At 41.3% G+C, this 26,655-nt stretch overlaps 2 protein-coding genes and 1 long non-coding RNA gene across 3 annotated transcripts; 2 read left to right on the top strand and 1 right to left on the bottom strand.

Annotated features, from left to right (window-relative positions):
• Positions 1–1,006: 1,006 nt before the first annotated feature.
• On the bottom strand, positions 1,007–14,726 carry LOC110001357 (uncharacterized). Its single transcript, XM_065960612.1, has 5 exons — positions 14,270–14,726; positions 11,743–11,873; positions 9,832–10,713; positions 4,502–4,568; positions 1,007–2,235 (listed from the first exon to the last, which is right to left on the bottom strand). Exons 1-5 carry the CDS (start codon positions 14,556–14,558, stop codon positions 1,649–1,651), a joined length of 1,956 nt encoding a protein of 651 aa, XP_065816684.1. The 5' UTR covers positions 14,559–14,726; the 3' UTR covers positions 1,007–1,648.
• LOC110001354 (uncharacterized) lies at positions 3,603–4,724 on the top strand. Its single transcript, XR_002278765.3, has 3 exons — positions 3,603–3,641; positions 3,732–3,805; positions 4,025–4,724. It is a non-coding gene; the product is annotated as an uncharacterized lncRNA (long non-coding RNA).
• A 5,854-nt stretch (positions 14,727–20,580) lies between the features above and the next one.
• Positions 20,581–24,820, top strand: chchd10 (coiled-coil-helix-coiled-coil-helix domain containing 10). Its single transcript, XM_020656846.3, has 4 exons — positions 20,581–20,741; positions 21,876–22,107; positions 22,928–23,069; positions 24,558–24,820. Exons 1-4 carry the CDS (start codon positions 20,701–20,703, stop codon positions 24,575–24,577), a joined length of 435 nt encoding a protein of 144 aa, XP_020512502.1. The 5' UTR covers positions 20,581–20,700; the 3' UTR covers positions 24,578–24,820.
• Positions 24,821–26,655: the final 1,835 nt, after the last annotated feature.

Here is a 26,655-nt window from a genome sequence, read left to right as displayed (position 1 = left end):
CACCTTCAGAGCCATTCACGGTCAGGCACCAGATTATCTGTCTGTCTCATTCACCCGTATTTACCCACCCAGGTCAAACACCCTACACCTGCTGTCTGTCCCGCAGACACATTTTAAGACTTGTGGGGATCGTGCGTTTCAGTCCATAGCACCAATCCTCTGGGATTCTCTACCCATCTCGCTACGTCTTTCTGACTCTGTTGAGTCTTTTAAAAAACAATTAAAAACATTAATGTTTAGACAGGCCTATGGGTCATCAGGTCCACCCAGTGTACCTACTCATCTATGTTTTATTGTGCCAATTATTGTTCCTGTTTATAGCAGGATTTTATAATGTCGTCCATGACATACTCATTTTTTTCTTTTTTTCTTCTTTCATTGTATGTATGCTGTTGTTGTTTTTTGTTGATGTAAAGCACTTTGTGACCTTTGTCTGCGAAAAGCACTATATAAATAAACTTTATTATTATTATTATTATAAAAAAGATCAAGTACATCACTTACTTTTTTAATGAAAACTTCAAACAGTGAGCAAAAGAAGACTCATGTAAGCTATCAGAGAAGCAGTGATGTGCTTTACAAAGTGAATCCAAAGAAAACAGAGTAACATGGAGAAAATGCAGTCATCATATAAAACATTTAAAGAAAAGATTCAAAGAAATGAGGAGCAAACAATCTCTCCATTATTACAGTATGAACAAATCCACACCTGAACAGTTAAATTTCAGTGACGTGAAAATTATTTGTACTGTTAAAATATTTGTTGGTCTATCTTAATGTCTTTTTATACATTTGTCTTTGTCTCCGTTTCTTGGTGTCTCTATAATGTTGTGTTCCTGTATCTCTGTTTCTTTGTGTCACTTGTTGCGGTGCAGCGCCTGGTGTCAGATGAGGTTGCTGAGGAAGGAGAAGTTCTTGCCACACTTGGAGCAGTGGAAGTGTCTCTCTCCAGTGTGGACGCTCTGGTGGACCCTCAGGCTGGTGGAGTTGGAGAACGTCTTCTCGCAGTGGGGGCAGGGGAACGGTCTCTCCCCACTGTGAAGCATCTGGTGCCATCTTGTACTGTGTACAAGATGGCCACTCCGTGTCTCCAATCTGTCTGCTCTCCTGCCAGTCAAGCAGCAGGGGGGCAGTCCTTTGTTGGTCACCTGATGAGAGCAGAGGTATGAAAAGCGAACCAGGACATAAAAGGTCTTAGTATTTTTCACTTATAAGGTTTCACTTCAGAGCTGCGTGTTTCTCTCACACCTGACACACTGATACACATCATCAGCTGTTTCTGCACTCAGGGGTCTCAAGCATTAATGCCCCCCACCCCTTTCCACCTCACTCTCTTCAGACTACTGACTGCTGTCAATGCTTACATTTTTGTACCCCAACTATAAATCTTACATGGCACATTTATTGGTTGTGGCTGTGTTGCTTGCCAGTATTTTGTGTTTTTTTTTTAAAGATTTTTGGGGACATTTTGAGACAAGAGGGCTTAAAGACCAGTGGCTGCAGTAGCTCATTCTAAAGAGACTTGGGTTAGGAACCAGATGGTTGCCAGTTCAAGTCCCAGTATGGACCAAAGAATGGAAGTTGGGTCTGGTTGCTGGAGAGGTGACTGTTTACATCCTGAGTACTGGCAATGAGCAAAGAACCACTTTCACTTGTTGCGATGCAACGCCTGGTGTCGGATAAGGTTACTGAGGAAGGAGAAGTTCTTGCCACACTTGGAGCAGTTGAAGCGTCTCTCTCCGGTGTGGACGCTCTGGTGGACCTTCAGGTTAGTGGAAGTGGCAAACGCCTTCCCGCAGTGGGGGCAGGGGAATGGTCTCTCCCCTGTGTGGACCATCTGGTGCCGCTTCAGGCTGCACATCTGTCCAAACCTCTTGTCGCACTGAGGGCACTTGTGTGGCTTCTCTCCGGTGTGGGCACGCTCGTGGATGCGGAGCTTACAGTGGTGGGAAAACCGGCGTGAGCAGATGGAGCAGGTGAAGGGGAGGCTGGGCTGCTGGGACAAGGAATTCTGGTTCTGAGTGTTGATTGACTGGTAGACCAAGTTCTGGTCAGAGAAGTGGTCCATTTGCTGGACTCCTGACCAAGAGTTCTGCTGCGAGAGGTTTACTTTATCCATGGTAACAGGGGAGGTGGTGTGGGCAGAGATGTCCCAAGTGGATTCCCCTGAAGACAGACACAGCAGGGAGGGGTTCTGAGACCTGGTTAAACCCTCCACCCTCCACTCCATCCCTTCTACACGCTCCAGGTATCAGACCACCACAGCCATCCTGTCCTGAGTCAATCACAATGATGTCAGGCTCTGGGATTGACCTCACTTTGCCTGTGAGGCTGAATGAACTTCCTGCTGCAGAGACCACTGTGTATGAGGAACAAGAAGGCTGCTCTGATCCTCCAGACTGCTTGCTCTCCGGCCAGTAGAGCAGTGATCGGGTTGGGCTTTTTTTCTCTGGGGAGTCACCTCATGAGAGCACAGGTACGAAACAGGAATGCCAATCATTTGCTGGCTCCATCTTCTTAAGTGTGATGATATTTTTTGGTATTTCAAAGACTTCCAACAAAATTCTGCTACTTAACTTAGTACAGCAGACAAGTGAATTCATCCGTCCCTGAAAATAGTCACTGTAACTTCTACTGCGGAGCCATGCTGTTGTAATACGTGCAGAATGTGGTTTGGCATTGTCTTGATGAAATGAACAAGGCCTATCCTGGAAAAGAAGTTGCCTATTTTGCAGTTTTTTGCAAGTTGCTCATAAACCTGTATTTATGGTTCGGCATTAATGTTTCCTTCACAAATGTGCAGGTTACCCATGCCACACAGTATGAGCATATGCACCTCCATACCATCACGGATGCTGGCTTTCAACTGAGCTCAGATAAGAATGCCTGATGATCCCTCTCCTCTTAAGCCCAGAAGACACGGCGTCCACTGTTTCCACACAGAAAGTCAAATTTGGACTTGTCAGACAGGACAGTTTTCCACTTCACCTCAGACCATCTTAAATGACCTCTGGCCAAGAAAAGGGGACGGTGGTCTGGACCTGGTTTATATAGGTTTCTTCTTTGAAAGCTGAGTTTCAGCTTACATTAGTGAAAGCAGCAAAGGACTGTGCTCATAAACAATGGTTTTTGGAAGGGTTTCTGAGCCCATGCAGTGATGTCCACTACAGATTCACATCTGTTTTTAATACAGGGCTGACTGAGGACTTAAACATCTCAGTCACCCAGTGTTGGTTTTAACTTTAGATGTATCTTAAGAGGCCTTTTAAACACTGAGTCAGGGACTACTGTAACCGGTGGACTCCATAGGTCTGTGTGTGCAGCGTTCAGTCACCGCCTATTTTGGCATAATGTTGATAAAGTGAAGGGATATCTGATAGGAAGTCTGTATATTGTTTTATTTTGAAATTGACCAGATGCTCTGTGCATCCCTTGTCTGACTTGCTGTCCGGGTTGATCTGCTCTGTTCAGCTTGATCCATGCTTGCAGCAGGCTCATGGACAGTGTAAGTGGCCAAAGGAGCCTATTTGGGTTGTTTGTTGTTGCTCCACCCCGGAACATGAATTACACGTTTTAGCGCACGCGTCACACTCGGCTCGTCACTCACGGCGAGCAGGCAGGGGGGCTTGAGCAGAGTTACGGTATGTGCACGGCTAATTTGTTTGTAATGGTCAATTGTTTGTTTTCTCCAAACGCGATACTAAAACAAGGTTTTATGGTTTACCATTAAGCATGAAGGTTTGAAGGTTTATGGAGATCGCTGTGTCCAAAGATGAAAGTTTGCACCCTTGGGAAGCGGAGCGAGGTATGTGCGTAATTTGGGAAGGTGTTAATTGAATGATTTATGAATGAATTGAGGTTCGCTACTATAAGGGATTGTGCAATATTGTTGTAAGTGTTTAATGTAATGCGTTGGGTGTTTGAATCGGGCCTGTTGTGATGTGGATGTTATTGTTTGTGTTTGTTTAAAGTAGCTCTTTTCTGAATGTTAATTTTGGCTTTTTTTTGTTTTTGGTTTTTCTAGTTTCATGGTGCTCGAAACGAAATAAATAAATTGCATCGGTCGAACTCCACGCTTCCTTATATGTTGTCTTGGTCGAGGGCTGCTACAGACAGTCTGCATGTGCTTGAGACAGACGGGCTGCATTGCCTGCAGTGGAAACAAGAGCATTGACTAGAGAGGGCGCTATAAGCTCCGGAGTGCCCATCTCAGATGGAAATTCAACCGATCCCTTGGAATCTGACAGTAAAATTGAAGTGTTTTTTCCAGTGTGTCACTTCACTAAGGTAGACTGATATTTTAAGCATTTTCATATTTTAATTTGAGGCATTTCAGAACATCTGAAGGAAAAGATTAAACTGATCTTGACACATGTTGATGTTAAAACTATAATTATAGAATAATAAACCATCACTGCTGCTGTATGAAGCTATCAATGCAGGTTAAAATGTTTCAATGGTCCACTACAGGATATGATGTCACAGATAGACGGACAAATACCTGTCACCTCCTTCTTCTCTTCCTGCTCGCTCAGAGGGCTGCTCAGGTGTGTCGGACGTCTCTGGGCCTGAAAGAGAAGGGAGATGTTTAGAGGACACACAGTTACCGTGTGCTCTCACATGATGGGTTTCATTATTGTTGCAGTCACTGGGGTTATGTTTCAGATGTATATGCTCAGTATGATCCCACATTTTCAAAACTGCTTTACACTGCAGCTTTGACAGTGACGATCACTTCAGCTTCACAATAAAATCAAACAGTTTGAAAACATGATTTATTGGCATATTAAAAAACACTGAGTATAGATATTTGTTTACATGTTAAACATCATAAAGAGGATGTTTAATAGAAGTTAATCAAGATTTCACATGGTCTCAGATGTTTCTCCTTCTACGAGAGAATATTTCATCCGGGAGTTTGAACTCCTACAGCTGCTCTTACACTGTATGTACATGCTGATTTTTACTTCTACAGACCATAAAGGGTTAATAGTGATGGTGATAACAATGACTCTATAATTTTAAGTGGGCGTGGTCACAGTGACTTTACCACTTGATGTGTGTCTACTGTTTTTCTTCACAGACTGTATAAAAGAAGATGGCTGATCTCACAACTCACAAAAAGTGAAGCCCAAACATTTGCCTTTTGAGCTCCGCCAACTGGCTGCAGCATAGGTCATAGGCTCCGCCTCCTCCATCTTAACAGATATGAGGGTCAAACTATAAAAGTTAAAAATAGATTTCAAACTAATTTTTTTCAAACATGGATTCTGTCTTTATAGTTAAACCCCGTTTCCACCAAGCAGTCGGGTTTGGTTCAGTATAGTTTGGAACAGTTCGGTACAGTAACTTCCTTGTGTTTCCACAGCCAAACGTACCCTTATTTGGTAAGTGGAGTGTAAGCCAGATGGATATAGCTGCGCCAGCTATGCAATAGTATGACATCATAGCAGCCCAACACAGTGTAGTCCGCTATTAATTAAGTTAAACGTTCAAGAACGGGACACAGTAAACAAAGAACCCTTTAGGGTCGGATCCGTACTCTTGGCACCCCAACAGATGGGTACCAAAAAAGTAGGATGGTACGGATTCCTTATTATGGTACCATTCCAAACTTTTGATGGTGCCAATAAATGGGTACCGTACTGAACATAACTGAATCGGACCGCTTGGCTGGAAACGGGGCTTTAGTTGTTATCATGCAGACTGATTTCCAAGTTGATTTTGATTGTTCTGTTTAGTTTAGTTTAGTTTAGTTTATTTAGTTATGTGATCCTATATAAAGGAGTATATCGTTTTGATTGATGGCTGTGGTGACAAAATGAGACTCCTAAAGCACTGTGTGCACCGGATTATCAGAGTAGAGGAAGAGCCGTGAGAGAAACACTCACACAAGAGTCATTGAACTTTCAATAACCACAAGTGTCAGCTTCAAACTGACGCAACAATCTGATCTGCTGTGGACTGTACCCACCTGAGGGACCTTTGACCTTTTATCAGGAAAGGTCAAAGGAAGGGGTGGTAGCAATAAGAAAGCTCAATTCAATCTCTACTGCAGACTCCGTGTGCAAATGACATGTTTTTACTTTTCATTTTCCTTAAGAGGGTTTTTGGAGACATTAGGTTGGTTATCTTATTTACAAGTTACTGTTATGATAATCTGGATGCTAAATATTTTCCGACTTATATAACCAAACAACGAACAAGACTTAATGTTTCCCATGGTACCGACTTGTCATTCCCAGGTAGCCCCGTGCTAACTCCTCCCCTTTTCCTGGTCTCTTTGATTCTAAATGGGACCATTATTTACAAAATGAACATCATGCTGTATTGAAGAAGACTTGAAACTAGAGAGAGAACATAAACTCATTGGGAAAATGTTTACTGAGGGAATAAATCAACTGACAAGTAGGAACATCTGATCATAGACTTCTATATAATCAGACTGCTTTGTACAACGGGTGGAGTCGCCCCCTGCTGGACTTCAAAAATACTGCAGGTTTAAGACACTTAAGTAGCTCAGACACCCTGCTAGTTAAAAAAAATCTGTGATGTATTCTAATGTTGTTTTGTACATATACAAATACATTGACAAAAACATAAACAAGCTGATGGAAATTTTCAAAAATATTTAATAATTTAATGATACAAAAGATCCTCAGCAGGAGTCTGTTACACAAACGATGCACTTTGGTTCATTCAGAGAGTCACTGCAGGTTGTGCAGAGATGGAGCATCCTCTCAAACTTGTTCTCTTCAGTTCAATGATTCATGTGAATAAAGACTAGAATATAAAGTTGTAAAGAATGAAGTGAAAAAGTCGAGTTTCTATGAATACAAAGTACACATGAATGGGACAGCAGCTCTGATTCTTCTCATGTCTTTTGGAGGTTTTTCTGTAACGTTTGTCCTTTTAAACACCTGCACAAAACTCCTGAAAACTTCCTGAAATGTCAAGGTTGAGCTGCATGTGTGAAAGCAAACAGCAAAACTTTTAAGCCTGTCTTTACCTTGATTTTTTCTGCCAGCCCCCTAAGTTTATTTCTGCGTAAAAATAATAATTAAGTTGATGAGTAAATGCAGCAGAAACATTTCCAATAAATGTTTGCAAGTTAGACAGCGTGCGGGAGTTTACCTTTAAGTGACAGTCTGCCTGAACTTTTCTTAAAAGTTTCAGGAGTGCATAAGTAGAAACAGTTTATGAGGGTAAAATTTATTTTACAGACATGGCACAACAATCTGCCAAACACCTCCTTTATCATTGACTTCACTTTTTATTCAGTCACAAACTAACAGATGTTCTACTGCCTTTGTTACTAAACTTCTCCTACAACTATTCTGGTAAGGAAGCTTCTACATTTGACATCCCCTAACTGTGGAGCAGAAATTCAAAACATATCATCTTAATTTGGCTTTGATTAGGGTTTATCTCGATATATCATTGATGTTTGTATCAGACTGACTTGACGGTTTTTCTATCACTATCTTTTTATTCAACATATACGCTCACCGGTCACTTTTTTAGGTACGGTGTTCAACTGCTTGTTATTACAAACATCTAATCAGCCTATCACATGACAGCATCTCAATGTATTCAGGATTGTAGATATGGTCAAGACGATCTTCTTAAGTTCTAACCGAGCATCAGAATGGGGAAGAAAGTTGATTTAAGTGACTTAAATGTGGCATGATTGTTGGTGCCAGACGGGCTAGTCTGAGTATTTCAGCAACTGCTAATCTACTAGGATTTTTCACACACAACCATCTCAAGGGTTTACAGAGAATGGTCTGAAAAAGAGAAAATATCCAGTGATCGTCAGTTCTCCGAGCGAATATGCCTCATTGATGTCAGAGGTCAAAGGAGAATGGCCAGACTGGTTTGAGTTGGTAAAAAGGAAACAGTACCTCAAATAACCCCTCCTTACAACCGAGGTCCCTGTGTACTAATTGAGCATCCGCTACAGCCTACCTGAACATTGTTGCTGACCATGTCAAACCCTGATGATCACAGTGTAGCAAATCTTCTGATAGAAAGCTAATATCATATCAAATTGGTTTCCTGAACATGGCAATGAGTTCACTGTACTCAAATGGACTCCACAGTCAGCAGATCTCCGTCCAATAGAGCACTTTTTGGATGTGGAACAGGAGATTCGTCTCATGGATATGCCGCCAACAAATCTGCAGCAACTGTGTGATGCTATCATGTTAATATGGACCAAAATCTCAAAATGTTTCTAGCACCTTGTTGAATCTATGCCACAAAGAATTAAGGCAATTCTGAAGGGAAAAGGGGGTCCAACCCAGTACTGGCAAGGTGTTCCTAATTAAGTTGCAGATGAGTGTATATTTATAGTATTTTGGTTTATCTCAGTCTACAGAGGCTACATTCTTGTATCATCTCGCTCCCTTTAACTACCACGCCTCATGCCTAGTATTGATATCAAGGAGCTCCAGCCCTCATCACTTAGGTTACACCTAAAACAGTTTCTGAGGAAGACTTCTGAAGCCCAAGGATAGCGGTGGCCATATTGAAAATGCTGTCTCCATCCAACAATCAGAAAACGTATAAACAAAGAGGTGGAACTGAGATGGGGCTTATTCCCCCTAACAAGCAGCTACAACACACTCAGCTGTTGGTAAACTCAGCCACGCCCTTAATTATGCAAATGTACAAAACTCTTAAGCTTGATGAAATAAAAAAAAGGAGTTATAAAATGAATTCATCGTAACATGAGCTGAGTGGGGAGTGACTCAGTGCAGGAGAGAGCCTCAAGTGGACACTCATAGAACTGTCTTTTTTCCACATTTTTCAACACAGGAGGTTGCTGATTGGTCACCCCCCCAAGCTCTTTATCCACATCTACTGTCACTCTACGTCTGTCCTGATTAACAGTGTCTGCATAAAATATTTAATATAATGACGTTCTGCAGTTTTCTATGTTTGTGGCAGACCTGCCCCATCCTGCCTGCATGGTTTGTGCATGCACAGGCTGCACTTCAGTGCGCTGTGCGAGTCAAAAAAAACATTGTGCATGCATAAAGGATCTTTAGCTTCAGATTTTGTACCCAACACAGCCCTCTGTAACAGAGTGTGGCTACGTTTACAGCAATAGACTACAGCAGGCTGTAATGTTACTAACATGAAGCACCTGATTGTTGTCACACGGAGCCAATAGCTGATACCTGCATTATGGCAGACGGAGTGAGAGGGAGCAGAGGAAAGAAGAAGCAGCGTTTGAAACAAAGTAACCACACAGTGAAATATCAATGTTTTATGTGTGAAAGTCAGCGAAATACTAAAATGTCTTCCTATTCAACAGCGGGTCTATATGGCTCCATTTAAACGCTGCCTTCTTCTCATCTGCACGGAGATACAGCGGTAGTATTTATTGAAGGCCACACCATGTTTATACATTTTTTTTTCATCCATCCATGGATCATGTGCGGCCCTGAACCGTGGAGGGTGATTCTAATGGATTAAGTGTGATTTAAACTATGATTATAAAAAACTTATGGTTAAAACATGACTGAGGATTATAATTATAATTTTTTTTTTTTTTAGATTTGTTTCTTTTTGGTACAATCAATCATTAAAGTATCAGATTTTAATGTAAAAACCCATATGGAAAAATACTGATGATTTTGGAGTATAATTGAATATTTGACTTTGAAACAAACGTGATAAATATTTGAATTTTGTTTCTCTGTCCCTCTTTCCATTTCTCGGATAGGAAATTAAGTGCCTGGAGTATGCAGTAAATCGGTCCGTGCTGTGTCGGCTCCTCTTCCTCTTTGGTGATCTGGGCTGTGGAGTCCTGGTCCGGGGTCAGTGCTGGATCTTCTGGTGCCTCTTCAGGTTGCTGGGGTGGGAAAAGCGGCGGCTGCAGACGGAGCAGCTGAACGGTCTTTCCCCCGTGTGAACGTTGTGGTGAATGTCCAGCTGGCTCTGACACACGAAGCTCTTCCCGCACAGCGAGCAGGCGTATGGTTTCTCCCGGGTGTGCCGCGCCGCATGCTTCTGCAGGTCCGACTCCAGGAAGAAGCGCTTTGTGCAGCGGGTGCAGCCGTACGGACGCTCCATTGTGGCTGCGTGGTAGAAGGCCAGGTGGAGGCCTCTGGGGGCAGGTCTGTGGAGGCTCGCTGGGCGGGTCAGAGAAACACCTGGGGGGTTACTGGAGAGGCTAATGCTGGAGGCAGAGCCTCCTCTGGACGGTCCAATGGGGTCACTGGGAGGAAGGACTGACCTTTTGACCTGCCCAGCACGCTGCATCATGGCAGATTTTTGTTCATGTCTGTCACTCCCTCTCTGAGTCTCATCTGACCCCTCCCCCCCTCCATCAATCACTATCACCTCTAACAGAGACAACGCCTTCTCCCTCCTGCCGTCTCTTACACCATCACAGGAAGCCGTCACTTCAGCGCCCCCTGCTCTTACTTCACTTCCTGTGATCAGTGAGCAGTGGGCGGGGTCTCTGCGGTCAGTCTCAGGTGTCCTGCTGACAACAAAGGTGACGACGTCAGATCCACTGACCTCCATTTCACTGAGCTGTCTTCCGCCGTCCTTTGAGGTGGTGGGGAGCGATGTGGGGGGGTCGATGTCTCCTCTGTTGATGCAGGGGTTCGATGACGCCTCCTGGTGGGCGGTGGCGGTCTCAGTGGTTTCCTCCACCTTCACTATGAGCAGCTCCTCCTCCTCCTCAGGCTCTGCAGACTGAGACACAAACGGATCACGACCTGATCTGATCAGAGCACAAATTCATCATGTCTGCTGTTTTCAAATTATAAATCTTTATTAAACCTGCAGCTTATTGTTTACATGGATAAATAAGAATTATTTCAATTTTCACTTTCAGACATTTGAAGGTTTTTTTAAACTCTGTTTTCTTTTTTATATAAAAAGCAGAGACAGTTTTTCCAACCTCACTTTGGACACTTATTCAACACATCATTGCCTTACTTTATGCTCAACAGGATTAAATCTTGAATCCAGGTTGTTTAAAATATTAAATTATGCAATCCAGTCATGGACTGAATTAGGAAAAAAATATTCAAATATCGCTTTAATTGCTTAAACAATTTTTTTTAGAGTAGGTAAGGTTAGGCAGTCAATACATGACTTCCCTCTTGAAGTTTTTCCACCAAAAAGCATCATTATCAAACATTTCATTTTTTATTTAGTTAGGATTTTCAGTTTGTGTGGACTATGGCGCCCCCTGTGGACAAAGTAGGTAGAGTGAAGGCTCCTTTTACAGAGTTTATACTGTAAATAGTTTGAAGATATAAAACACGCTCAGATATATTTCAAGACATGAGTCTAGAGATCTGAAGGTTAAACACTAAACAGATGTTGTTTGGGTGAAATATTAATAATAAGTGGCTGGGAGACGTCAGGCAAAACAATTTGAAAAAGCCACAACACAAACGCAAAACATCAAAACACAAATTACAAAAGGCACAACCGAAGTCGAAGCCTGAAGGATCAGGTCCGTGTTTCTGATGGACTGTTACTCATGACGGACATGTGGAAGGCTGTCTTTCAGATAACTGCACGAGCTTATCCAACGTAGCTCAGACCGGAAGTACATCACGTGACCTTTAGTTGAGTTTGTTGCTAATGGCATACTTACCGTCAGGCTAGTATGCAGTATGCACTGTTTAAGTATGTAGTAGGCAGCACTTCAGTATGTGTTATTGGAGCCATAGACCTTTGTTTTCTGTCTGTGCGCTCTGCTATAATCACCTCAGTTTTAGTGGTGGTGACGACCTCCTGATCAGGGTCCTGGTCCAGGATTATAGGGGGGGTCTTCTGCAGAGACTGCTGGGCTGCTGGACCCCGATTCAAAAACCTAGTCCTGCCCTGCAGAGAGGGGCCTGATGGGTAACCAGAGGAGGAGAAACACATTAACAACACTTACATGAACCACCTGTGAGTGTCTGATCATGGCTGATGAACGTCTGTGCTGTGAGATCTTTGTGAAAACAAGTTATGAAGACATTTTAAAAGAGCAATATTTAAGATATCTACTGAATTAAATCATAAAATGACCTTACTAATAAGCTCCACGAGCAGAGACGTGGCAAAACTAGAAAACATATTGGGGATGCTTTTGAAAAATGGAGAGAGGTTACTGAGGAGAAATGTTGCAAGACTGATGCAGAGCTGGCTAAACACTGAAGCTTCAGTGTCCACGATATGGCGACCGACGCACATATCGACTCTAGGGAGGAGGGGGCGGGGGGTGACGGCTCTCTCCAACGTTTTGAATTTAAGAGTGCAGTACCCATTTTAAACGCTAGGTGTCAGAATTACATATCTCTCCTTTAACAAAACCAAACAGGAGCTCCAAACATTTAGAAACTTTTTTTCCCAAACAGGTAATTTATGTCCTTTTTCATGTACATGTTGATATTGTGCAGCCGACTTTTAGTAAAACACACTTGGTGTTTGGCCCACTTAATCCAGTTGAGTATCACAATTCAGCTAAACAATATCAAGATATGAGTTCAGGGGCCCGTTTCTGAAAGAAGGTTTTATGTAAACTCTGAGTCAGTTAACCCTGAAATGAGGGAAACTCTGGGTGTTCCGTTTCAGAAGAGGAGGTCACTCAAACCCCAGAAAGAGGGGTAACTCCAGCCCGTTCCAGAGGGAGAGGTTACTTTAGCTCTGAGTCAGTTACTATGGTAACTGAGTCTGTGAACCTAACCTGGTTGGGACCAGGTTTTTTTCAGTGAACCCCGAGTTTCTCTAGGTATCAAATTAATAGACTTCATTATGCGCTGACACGAGCAGCTGTTTTCTTCGTATGTCCTCATGAAGATAGGCTATATTTCGAGGAGGAGGATCTATTTTTTACACCTGTTGCCATGGTGAATCGTAGAATCGGGGCTCCATTCATGTTGGCTTTTTATCGTCGTGGTGCACGCACTGAACACCGAGTGGACCTACTCAGAGTTGATTTAACTAATTGAAATCTGCTGATCAGGAACCGAAAACTCAGTTTCCCATCTTAGAGTAAATCAACTCAGAGCTCAGTTCTTTCAAACAGGCCCCTGGTCAATATCGCTCAGGTTAACTGCTCATTCATTGAATCTTCGGACAAGTCCCTCACTACCTAACACAAAGCTAAACTCGCCCACATAGCTCACCAAGCCAGCAAAATAATCAGCTCGTCCCAACCTCATCTCTCTGAGCTGTGTTGCCCCTCTGATCATCAGCCACCCTGATCACAGGGGCAACAGTAACATCCAGTAGTAACTATTATTTTTAGGAGTGAACACAGCTCTCTGTAAAAGAGATTGTTTTTTGTAGTTTGCAGCTACAGACTACAGCAGGCTGTTACGATAAATGTCTGATTGTAACCGTTACCACCAGTTGACACCTGCATGGTAGATACAGACTGACACGTGAGACTAAACAGAGAAAACGGTTGTTTCTGTTGATTACGTGCGGCCTGAACCGTGGGGGTCTGATCCATCTGGAGCTGCTGTTGGACCTCACATAGAGACGCAGGAGGATTTTAGTTGTCAATGTCGGGTTGTTTTTCAACAACGATATTTAAGGCAGAGGGTGTATGTTGTAAAGTGCTGCAGGAAACACTGGAATACACAAACTTTTCACTCAGGATATATTTTGAACACAAATTAGATTAAAATATTTAACTAAATTTATTTCAACAATGTTATATGTAAACTTTGTTATATGTAAATTTTGTTGACATAATATGACATATGACATAAACACAGTGGGCGGGGCCAATGTTCGGCGTTAAAACCCCGTTAAAAGTCCCTTTATCCTTTTTTTTTTTTTAACAGTTATCCGATAAATTTTGTGACTTCAGAGGAATGAAGACTGTTTTGACGGATTATATGGACAACAAAAATAAGACATGATAACTTTTTTGAGGGAATAAAGTCAGTATGTTATTAAACAATATTAGAATTGTAAATTACATATTTTATCTACTAATATTGGATACATATTATTCAGAAAGTACAACTTTTTCCTCTTGTACACTAATTCTTGTAGTATAACCTCTTTATTATCTGATTTGTTGTCCTTTAATGTAGCTCTTACACTCCGTCATAGATTATTAATAAGACAGAGTTTAGCACATGTTGTGGCACTATGTTCTGGTGAAAGCCCTCTTGGATTATGTTGAACTTGTACATTGTTAGCTATATTAAACTGTTGTATATTAGAAGCTTTCTGAACAGTTTTCTGACCGGTGTTTAACTGTGAGTAACAGCCGGGTGTCGGGGCTTCTTACCGGCCGCTGAGTCTCTGCTCTGCCGGCTGAAGAGGCGGACCCCATGGAAGCGGCTGTTCACAGATCCCTCCGCCGCCTTCACCCTCTCGGCTCGGTACCGGGCGACCTGCAGCTCCAGCAGTTTGATCTTCCTCCGCAGGAACTCGCTCTCCTTCTGGCTGCGGGTCATCTCCAGGTGAACCACCGCGTAGCCGTCGTCTACCACCTTACAGATCTCCGCCACGGCCGCGTTAGCCAGCACCTCCATGATGGAGGCGATCTGAGAGTGGAAGTCCACGGCGGCCGACATCTTTAAACTTCCGCTCTGTGCTTCGTCTCTGTCCTAAAACAACAAGGAGCGATGTTAACGCACAGCGGTGTTATCTGAGACACATCCCGACCTGTTTACACCGCACAGGAACAACGGAGAAAAGTTATCCTGAAGGCGAGTAGTCTTTGTTGATAAGGCTACAGGAAGCTGTCATGTGACTGTATTTGACAAGCACAAAATATGAATACAGAAGCACAGCGCCCCCTGTGGCCAGGAGCGGACCTGCCACACAACCGTGTAGAAGTAGTAAGAAGTGCTTCAAGGCAAACTGATGTAGCGTATTTAATTTCGTTAAGATTGTTGGAGCCAAATTATGTGTTTGTTTTGTGTCATGGCATTTTCCTTATGGTTGTGTATGCCCTCTACTTTTAGTGTAATGAGGAAAACTATTAAACATTTTTTTTAGCATCTTTAACCTTTTATTTTAACATAAAATTGATATTTAAGCATTTTAACTTATTTAAACTTTTGAATCACTCTATGTAACTTCTTGTGACTATGCAATGTTTTTATCCACAATCAATTATTTTACCCTGTGACAGATCATGAACTCTGTGTTTTATTCTTAACTGTAATTGCATTACTTGTTAATGTGTCACAGAAACACATGTGATCCCAAAACGTTCAGTGGAATTAACTCAAAAAGCATTACTGGACAAACTGGACAAACTTCAGAAGACACGGAAAGCAAAACTAAACAAGGCATCAGAGTTTAAAGAGACAATACAAAACTTAATGCAAGACAAATCATATCAAACTGAGGTTCACTGTACATTGGACAAATACAAAACTCTATATGACAAGGCAAAACCCACGAAACTCTCGTGCAATTTCTACCTCCCGATGAAATGTAGAAAAAAAACGAAATATGGTTTAAAGCAAGAATGTTGAGTTTCAATGAATTTGCTGCCGATGTGAAAAGATGGATGTCTAAAGCAATTTCAGGATCTGATAGAAACGAGGAAAGAGTTGAGAGTGAAATAAATCAGAGTGACAGCATTTCAAATATTGGAACCAAAGTTTCAAGCACAAAATCAAGCAGAAAAAGTCATTCAAGGACCACAAACAAAGGCAAAACGGATACTGTCTCAGCGCAAATCACAACACACCAGCTTTGTACAATATACTGGAAAAACAAAATGAAATCACCTCACTTCTAATAAAGCAGCAAACTTTGAATTTACTGCCACCAAGAGAAATTCCATATTTTGATGCTGATCCTCTGCAGTATAACACTTTCATCAGGGCTTTTGAACATTGTGTGGAACATCACACAAACAACAAAGGGGACTGCTTATATAACCTGGATAAGTATACAAGAGGTCAGCCAAGAGACTTAGTTCGTAGCTGCCAGCATGGCTCCAGACAGAGGATATTCTGCAGCCAGGCACCTGTTACACGAGCACTTTGGGAGTGAACACATTATCACTGCAGCATACATGGAAAAAGTACTAAAATGGCCTAAAGTGAAACAGGAGGATGTGAAATCTTTGCAAGCGTACGCACTGTTTTTACGAGAATGTTGAAAAGCAATGGAGGACCTACATGAGAGAACTGGATATGCCTGCAAATATGAAAACAATAATTCTCAAACTTCCGTTAAAACTTAGAGAAAAATGGAGAAGCTCTGCATGTGACATATTGGAAAAATGTAATCACAGAGCTCAATTCATGGATATTGTCAAGTTCATCGAACATCAGATGAAATATTGTCTTACCCTTTGTTTGGAAACATTCAGAACACAACACTGCACAGGAAGTAAAAACCTTAACAGAATGAAATCCCAAGCCAGGCCAAACTTCAAAGGCAACAGTTTTGCAACAACTATTACTGCTATTGAAACATCATCTTCTCAGGAATCCAGACAATATACCTTTTCAACAGTAAATGTGTCCATCTACAAAACAATGCAGCATCTGTATATGCTGTGCTCAAGGTCACACACTGGATAAGTGCCCCCAAATGGACAGGAAAACCCATAGGAACAAGATAAACTTTCTAAGAGAGAAAGGAATCTGTTTTGGATGCCTCCACCCTGGACATTTGAGCAAGGACTGAGATAAGCGCCTTTCTTGCAAAATCTTCTGCCAGAACCATCCTACTCTTCTTCACATTAAACAAAAAGCTAAAGCTGACTACACAAACTCAGCACAGCAAAAAGAAACATCAGTGAGTAGTATAGTTTCTTTGCAATCATGTGATCATACAGGGGCCGGTTAAAGTAGCAGTGAGGGGATTCTATCCATTCTGCCTGTACAGATAAAGTCAAAAAAGGGAAACGTGATCATACAGACATATGCTTTTTTGGATCCGGGTAGCACAGCCACCTTTTGTTCTGAAACACTTGTGAAAAAGCTTAAACTAAATGGAAGGAAAACTCACATCAGCCTTCAAACCATGGGCTCAAAATAATCAGTTCCCAGTTACGTGTTGGAAGGTCTGGAGATTGCAAGTCTGAATGGCTCAATTTCCTATGATCTTCCAGAAATCTACACACAAAAGAGTATGCCTGTTAGCACACATTACATTGTCAAGGAAGAGGATTTGGTTAAGTGGCCATATCTTAATGGTGTTCATGTCCATCTCATTAAATCTGAAGTGGACGTTTTGATTGGTACCAATGCGCCCAAATTGCTGGAACCCTCGGAAGTTATAAACAGTGTTGAAAATGGACCCTATGCCATTAAGACCCAATTAGGATGGGTTGTCAATGGTCCCTTGCATGGGTGCAGTGACGAGCAATGTGAGACTGGCCACCCCGCTGATACTGTAAACAGGATCTCTGTGGAAATCCTGGAAAAAATGCTGGCTTGTCAGTACAATCATGAATTTAATGAAAAGGCGTCAGATGACAAAAAGGAGATGAGAAGTTCATGAAAATCATGGAACATTCAGCCATACTTCAAGATGGACACTACAACTTAAAACTTCCTTTGAAAACTGAGTATGTGTCCCTTCCAAACAATAAATCCATAGCATACAAAAATGAGGCTTTTCATCAGGAATATACCAACTTTATGAATGATGTCATCAGTAAAGGATATGCTGAACTTGTGCCAGAAAATGAAATGGAAAGATCTGATGGAAGTGTATGGTATATTCCACATCATGGAGTGTGTCATCCAAAGAAAGGAACACTTTGTGTGGTATTTTACTGTGGAGCCGAGTTCAAAGGGAAATCTCTCAACAGTCAACTTCTGCAAGGTCCTTACCTCACCAGTTCTTTGTTAGGAGTTCTTTCACGATTCAGACAAGAACCTGTGGCATTAATGACTGATGTTCAAGCCATGTTTCATCAAGTCAGAGTGACGAAACGGAAAGAGATTTCCTTCGGTTCTTGTGATTGGCCTGAAGGGGATGTAAGGCAAGAACTTGTGGAGTACAGAATGACTGTGCATCTGTTTGGTGCAGTGTCTTCACCCAACTGTGCTTGTTACGCACTTAGAAGAACGGCAGAAGACAATCAAAGTAGCTTCCCTGCTGAAGTCATTGACACAGTAAAGAACAACTTTTACATGACATTTGTCTTAAGAGCTTGCAGTCTGAGGAGGAAGCTGCCAAAATGGTAAAGGATCTGACAACTCTGTGTCAAAAAGGAGGCTTCCGCTTGACTAAATGGAAAAGCAACAATCGTGAAGTATTACAATCCATACCCAAAAAGGAAAGATCAAAGAATCTGCAGGATTTGGATCTGGCCAAAGACCGACTAACAGTTGAAAGAGCCCTTGGCCTGCAATGGTGTGTCGAGACAGACACTTTCAAATTCAAGATGTCACTCGAGGAATGGCCAATTACTAGACGTGGCATTCTATCTGTGGTCAGTTCAGTTTTTGATCCTTTGGGCTTTCTCGCATCGCTCACTCTTCCAGCCAAACTTATTTTACAGGATCTGTGCAGGAAGAGTTATGGGTGGGATGATCCAATCCCCTTAACTCTCCAACAACAGTGGACAAAATGGTTGACAGACCTGGAAGGAGTGCAAGCATTCAAGGTGGATAGATGTTTTAAGCCAACGGATTTTGGAAAGCTCCTTTGTTGCCAGTTGCATCACTTTTCCGACGCTAGTGAAAATGAATATGGCATATGTGACATATTTCAGGATGCAGAACAACAGCAACAGTGTTCATGGCTCTTTCATCTTAGGCAAAGCCAGAGTGACACCACTTAAACAAGTGACAATTCCTCACTTAGAACTCACTGCAGCAGTTCTTGCTGTTCGAGTGGACATCATGCTTCGAGCAGAAATACAGCTCCCACTTGAAAAATCATGGTTCATGACGGATAGCACATCATTTTTAAAGTAAATCAGAAATGAAGACAAAAGATTTCAAACCTTTGTGGCAAATAGAATATCCACTATTCAAGGAGCAACCGATGTAACACAGTGGCGACATGTTCACACCACTCAAAACCCTGCAGATGAAGCCTCAAGAGGAATGAAGACAAATCAGCTGTTGACAACTAAAAGATGGATTGATGGCCCTGAATTTCTGTGGGAAGAAGAGGAAATGTAGCCGACTAAGAGTTGGGTTCCTAACATTGCTTCAGATGACCCTGGAATAAAAAGGGAATTATAAATCGTGCAGTGATTGTGGAGGACACACAGAATGCGACTCTACAACATCTAACCTTCTTTTCGGACTCAAACAGGTTGAAAAGAGCCGTTGCATGGATCCTTAAAATAAGGAAGACTCTAATGGAGATCAGTAAAAAAGGAAAAGTTAACACAGGAATGCAAACATCATTAGGAAGACAGAGATTGACTCCTGAAGAACTTTTGGAAGCTGAAGCATCCGTAATCGGCTTCACCCAAAAAGGAAAGGTTCTACAATGAAATTGCCACATTGACATCTGGCAAACATGAAGTAAAAAAGAGCAGCACCATATACAAACTGGACCCCATTCTGGACAATGGATTGCTTAGAGTTGGAGGGAGACTAAGTAAGGCAGCCATACCTGAGGAGACAAAACACCCAGTTGTCCTATCCAAAGATGACTATGTATCTGCTCTGATTCTAAAGCATATTCATGAGCAGGTGGGCTACGGTGGAAGAAACCATTTTCTCTCTAGATTGAGGAGAAAATATTGGGTAACCAACTGTAGCTTATGCAGGCGCCATAAAGGAAAAATGGGTGAGCAAAAAATGTCAGACCTGCCCAAAGAAAGACTTATTTTAGGAAGGCAACGATATTTAAAAACAGGTATCCGAGGGCATACAGTGTTAGATTGTTTTAGGTAAATGCACTTGAGCTTGTATAACGCTTTCCTAGTCTTCTGACTGCTCAAAGCGCTTTTATACCTCATGTCACAACTACACATTCAGACACTGATGGTAGAGGTTTCTATGTAAAGTCAACATCAGAAGTAACTAATCCCATTCATACCCATTCATAAATCGCCAACGAAGCAGCGGGAGCAACTTGGGGTTAAGTGTCTTGCCCAAGGACACATCGGACATGTTACTGCAGGAGTTGGGGATCGAACCCACAACCTTATGAGACGACCGACCCTACCAACGGTGCAACAGCCACAGCATTGGTGATGATGTTATTAATAAATTAGTTTGGATCTGTATTTTTCCCATTATTTAACGTTTGATTTAACATTTGCAGAGCTATAAGTTTAGCTCTAGACCCTTTTCTGTTCAATCTTGTTATTATACATAAGTTTCCTCAAACATAACTCCCAATAAATCCCAAATTCATCTCTATATATAGCACAACAGTACCCAGACCATCATCACAGGTTGGAAAGGTAAGAAAGGGACCTTAATATTTACACTCTATGGTATTTATTTCTTTGTATTTCCATATTTTTTCATGTATTAAATCGTCCTTTCTTTTTTATTCACGTATATACATACATACATGTCATAATAATGTTTGTAACGTCATGTCACCCTTATTCAACTTAAATAGAGTGGGAAAAAAAGTATTTAGAAGTTTCGGGAAGCTTCTTTAAGTAAAACACGTGAAGTCTCGCGATATTTGTGTGTAAGGTCGTTCTCACATGTGAGATCTGCTGCGGTCAATCAACGCTGACCTGAACAGAGGATCAGAAGCACACCGACACACTCTTCGGTTCTTCTCCCACAAGCAGATCATTGTGTGCGGTCAGTGATGGCCAGAGGAAGCCGCAGCAGGTCCGCAGCTCCGGCCAGGTAGGCTACACACTTTATATTCACCTTTACTATTCTGTGAGTGTGCATGTGTGTTTGTGGGAGAGAGTGCGCGTGTGGGGCTCCTGTATATATTTGAAGGGCAGGACTTGGCATTTATTCAGTCTAAACTAAACAATAATGTCATTAAAGCTAAAGTATTATGTCTACAGTCAGCCACAGGCTATATAACCTCAGAAACGTAACATCTGCCAAAACACACATAACTTATTTACACGCTTGTTGCGTCATCAGACAGCATGTAAGGTCTGAAATGACGTCAGATCCTGTCAAGGTCACCAGAGTCCAGACAGTCCAGACCGGCAAAGCCCTGATCAGGTGGAGCTTATTCCAACATGAGTTAAATCAGACAGAAGCTGAATGAGGTTTGGTTCAGCTCACTCAACGTGATTTATTAACTACAATAAGAGACCATAATGCAGAGACAGCACTGCAAAGGTGGTCAACATTTAGAAAAACACAAAACAATGTATTTTATTTTAATGATCAATAGTATCAGAAAGTACCAACGCGTTTATAGAGCTATATATGTTCCATAAGACAGGTGTGAAGAAGAGAGGGATGAATCTATCAACAATGGCAGACAATACTACTGCAGTATAACAAAAACTTTTACCAAAAACTATTCTAATTCAATTTTTTGTGCAATTCCGACAGTGTGCAGGAGTTTGCCGTAGCTTTTGATGGTGAATAACAAGAAATTACCCAATATTGTGTGTCTAGGATTTTTTTTTAGTTGGTGTGGTATGAAACAGGTATATTGATATCGTCTGATTTTAAATAGAATCATATAAAAGATTCAAAAATCTATTCAATTATTATTTTAGTTTGAGGAGGAATTTAAAAGCTTACTTTTCTGAATTTGAGCTGCTCCCTGCCTCAAAGTTAATTGTCTTACTGTCTTAATCTCTGGTAGTGTCAGAGTAAAGTCAAGTGTTCACAGAATACATTTAAAAAACATAAACATAAAGATTTACTGAAAATAATATGAAGGATAAAAAAAGCAGAGAATATTAGATAACTGATAAAAGTAAGCATGTGTAATCTGTTTTAGTGTAGTGACCCTTTTAGCCTCTCTAATAAATACATCAATTCACTTTTTTTCTCCTCGTGTAGCCCGCCCCCGTCCTACGCTCCGGCACCCGCTCACCCTCCACCGGCCGCTCTGGCCCCAGCCCCGTCCCCATCCCAGGGCCCCGGGCTCATGGCTCAGATGGCGACTACAGCGGCGGGGGTGGCGGTTGGCTCAGCTGTGGGTCACGTGGTCGGCAGCGCACTCACCGGAGCATTCAGTGGGGGGAGCAGCAGCAGCAGCAGCACCCCAGAGCCAGCCAAACCTGCATATCAGGTGAGAGAGGGAGCCGGAGAAAGAGGAGAAGATGGAGTCAGGGAGGAAGTTTAGGAGAAGGAGAAGGCAGGGAAGAAGTTGGTGAGAAAGAGGAGAAGGAAGGTTAGAGGGAGGAAGCATGGAGAAGGTTGACGAGAAGGAGGAGGAGAAAGAGAGAGAAATAGGAGGAGGGAGAAGGAGGACAAGAAGGAGTGAAAGAGAATTAGGAGGAGAAGGAAAAAATAAAAGATCGAGGAAGAGGTGGGTTTGGAGGAGGAGGTAAAGATAAATTGGAAGCAGGAAGGAGGATGAAGAGGGAAGAGGATCTATAGTACCAAAACGTTGGCAACATTTTTGTGCAGGAGTTGGCCTGATAATTAAAAACATACCATATTAGGTGTCTAGGACTTTTGTTGGATGGGATTTTTGTTGCCTAGTAACAAACAGGTGTTGATATCGTTTGAGTTTTACTAGAATCATATCAACTTTTATAACTCTGGTATTTTAACAGCCTGAATAGCTGCAGTGAATAACAGCAGCCTGACTCCTGTATGGAGAAACTTTAGCACAAGCTGAGCAGTGAAGCTCTGTAGGCGAGGTTTGGTTTATAGTCTGTTTTTGTATATTTGTATCAGTTAAAGTATATGCTATATTTAGAATATTTTTACTGCTTTAACTTTCTGTCAGAAAACACTGTTCAGGAGTTTCATGCTGCGGGAAACAGAAACATATTTAGTCCTGGACATTCAGTTTTTATCTGCATCCTTGACCTCTCTGATAGTGGCTCAGTGGGAACATTTGATACACACTGAGAGTCACAGCAGCTGTGTTTCCTCTGCAGGAGCCCCCCCGGCCCCCCCAGGCCCAGCAAGGCCCCTGTCACTTTGAGGTCAAACAGTTCCTCGATTGCGCCACCAACCAGAGCGACCTGAGTCTTTGTGAGGGATTCAGCGAGGCGCTTAAACAGTGCAAGTTCTCCCACGGTGAGTGTGAAAGACAGGGTGACAGATCACAGCAGCAGGAGGATGGGGTGGATTTATCAAACAGGATTTATACTGCACTGTTAAAACACGATTACAGTCAAATTATCAAACTACACCTGCCACAGTCTGCTGATAGTGATGCTGCTTCACTTAATTATAGATTACCTCCACAGTCCTGACCAAAACATCAGAATACTTCAGTCACTATATCATAATAATGCAGTTTTAAATGTTTTAAATGTTTACAACTCTGATGAAATCAATCGCAATTGATTTAACCTTTTTCCAACAGCAGGTTATGTCACTAAAGGAACAAAATGACACAAGTTTTCAGTCAGTGAATCTCACTTTGAATCACTTTAATGTGTAATAAAAACCTGCTGTTAATTTATAGTATACATCTCAGCCGGATATAAACATAAGGAGACTCTGATACTCTGATAACTAGAACAGAGTCATGCAGATCCATCATTCATTGAAGTAAGAGTAAAACATCTCCATCTTAGTTTTAAAAAATGTCTTGGCACCATCTAGTGGGCAGAAGGAGACATTGGAGACATATTAGCCTATCCATTAACTATCGGTCTCTGCAATTTTTATCCCAGATAGTCACATTACTAGATTTATCTTCCAGTCATACAGCATTTCATTTGTGTGTCATTGTATTACACTATCAGTTCTTTTTCTGGCGGTCACCAGCAGAATGTGCCATATGGATAACAACAACTCAATATCACAATGTCAAGCGGTGATGCACGTATATGCTACTTTCCAGATGAGTGACCCTCTTGTCTACGTCATACTGTATATCTGTACGACAAGTGTTTAATAACTGCATTTGAGGGATCAACACAATAAATGAGTTTATCTAAATCCATCCGTCTCTGCAAATCAAAGATAGCTCTAAGAAAGATTCCGGCCGATATATCGGTATCTGATCTTTTTTCTCCCCCATATTGATATCTGTATCAGCCCCAAAAATCTCATATCGGTCGGGCCCTTGAAGAAATATTTTTATTGCACTATAAACACATTTTTTTCCCACGATAACCACTTTAATTACATAATAAAGATCAATACTGTGCTTATGTCATCATGCACAATAATGCAAAGCAGTGGACAGAAAGAAAAAAGTGATGACAACAAACAGGCTTTCAAAGAAGAAAATAAGTTCTAATAAGTTCTTTATGTAAACTTCATGTACTTCACTGACTACATTCAGTGTCTAACTCGTAAGTTACTTGCAGCTTCACTTCTTAACACACCATGAGAGTGAAGACCAGAACACAAACAAGAAGATTACCAAACATGTTACGGTCTGAATATTTATAAACTTTATTGAGGAGTTTTTAGAGAGACGAAGGCACATCCAGTCTGTCAGCCATGACTGTCTGAACATTATCATTAAAAATATGATTTAAAATGTGTTCTAACAGGAGGAGGGTAATCAGAATAAAAATAAAAAATGTTGTTTGTGTGTTTCTGCAGGTGTGTCATCACTGGTTTGAAGAATGGACATCTGGACGGACATGTTTTTAATAATGATATAACTTAAAAGATGCATTATTATTAATAATACATCTTATATTTCAATAATAAAACCGAGTGTAAACATGATGTAGACTGAATATGTAAGAACACTGTACCTCAGGCTGTGATTGGTCCCTTCTCTTTGATGACTGTGACGTGTGTGAAATGTTTTTGTTAATGTACAGTGATGAACTTTAATAAAGGGTTAATGAGCATGCTCAGTCTGCCTTTTTATTTGTGATTGGACACCGGAGTACAGATGAAGCACATACATGTACTGTACCTCACTACAAACAATATATACAGACAATATGAGTAATTCTATAAATAGTACAATAATAAAAACAAATAAACAACAAAACATTGCCGAGATGGAGGAACATGGGCAAAGCTTCAGCTCATGAGGTAAAGGATAAGTTTGCAGAGTGTGTTAAACGGCTTGTTCTGCAAAGTATCCGACAGTTCCCTGATATGAAAAAAATAATTTAATGAGAAGGCTTTATGCCTCTACGTAAGCTGTTGGCAACTCTTACATAGGCTCTGTTCCCTATTTGAGAGTTAGACCGTGTGCTAGCAGTTTTTGCTGGACTCATTCGTCTCTTACAGTGTATACACCTATCTAATGTCTTAAATGAGAATAGTGTTGTTCTACAATTTAAAGGACTGATGAAATAAAATGTGCTACATTGAGAACTACTAGCAGCCTGCTGCAAGAAGCCAGAATAGTTGATTAGGATAATGCTGCGCTCATGCACTCATCCTCCTAGTTTCACAGTTAGGAAGTCGTTCTCCAGACTTCAGTGTGTTCATGTGCTTTCAGTTTGGATAGTTTGAATGTTCTAATGACAGCAAAAAAAACAAAAAAACAGTGTGTATACAAGTTATATTTGAGGAAGAATTTGCATTTTTCACCTCGGAAAATAATTTTTCCGATGTGTCCGACCCCACACAAATGCAGGGTAAGTCAAGTCTCTGACAAAGCCAATAGCTTATCATTGTCTCTGATTTTGGGGTGGCCAATCAGAATTCAAGGGGGGGCAATGCCACCCCTCCCCACGCTAAGGACACGCCCTTGACAGAAAAAGCAGTTTGATTTGATGTCCTATTTATGTCTCTGAAGAAATGAGTTAGCTGGGTAAAATCTGTGAATCTGCGGTAAGAAGGTATTTATTGGGACCAGACTTTGCCCCAATGATCATTATCTACAACACTATTCCAAAGTGGAGTTGCAGAAGTTATTGCTACAATGTCTCTTTGGAAGAGTCCTCTGGTTTTCTGTTTACTTTTTGAGGTTTTACTGAGAAGCACAGATTTCCAGCCTAAGTATTATTTAAGGTGAAGGTGTGAGTAAGCGGCTGTGGGCCTCTTATCAACAAGCACAATAGTATCATCCTTCACTGTTACAGGGAGCACGGTCTGTCTGCACCATAGACTGTAAAAATAATGCACATGGTGTTTTCTCATGTGTTTTCTTTATCTCTCTGACGTCACGTTTTAGCGTCAAACTACCCTTCATATTAAAATGTGTTTTCAAACATCATGTAATGACTGAAGTGAACCAACAGGAGGCGCTGCAGCTTAAAACACACAAAGTCCGGACCATAGACTGAACCTACTGAGGCCGAGCTGTGCACACATCCGGTTCTGCCTTCAGAATAAAAAAGTGAGATACATAGATATATAGTTGGAGGCGCCTTTATTTATCCAGAACTGGAAACTTGCGGTTTTACAGCAGCAGGTTATGAAAGTAAATAAAGCAACAGAAGAATAAATATCCAGGGAATAAGCTCTTCCAGACATAAAGATATAAATATGCACATCCAAAAATGTAGCTTAACATTATCAAAGTGTCAAATATAGTAAATCTAAGTTTAAAAAAAAGCTAAAACTAAAGTCTATAATAACCAGTAATATTTACAGTCTATGATAATAACCAAGCTAAAGTTTATAAAGCATAGAGAGAAAATAAACAGAGCATTAAAAAAATATATATATATACATTTTTTTTAAATTTCGAGATTAAAGTTCATAAATGTATGAGACTTAAGTCTTTATT

Source organism: Labrus bergylta, chromosome 1 (genome assembly GCF_963930695.1).
Source record: "Labrus bergylta chromosome 1, fLabBer1.1, whole genome shotgun sequence".
NCBI lineage: Eukaryota > Metazoa > Chordata > Actinopteri > Labriformes > Labridae > Labrus > Labrus bergylta.
This window is presented reverse-complemented; position numbering and strand designations above follow the sequence as displayed.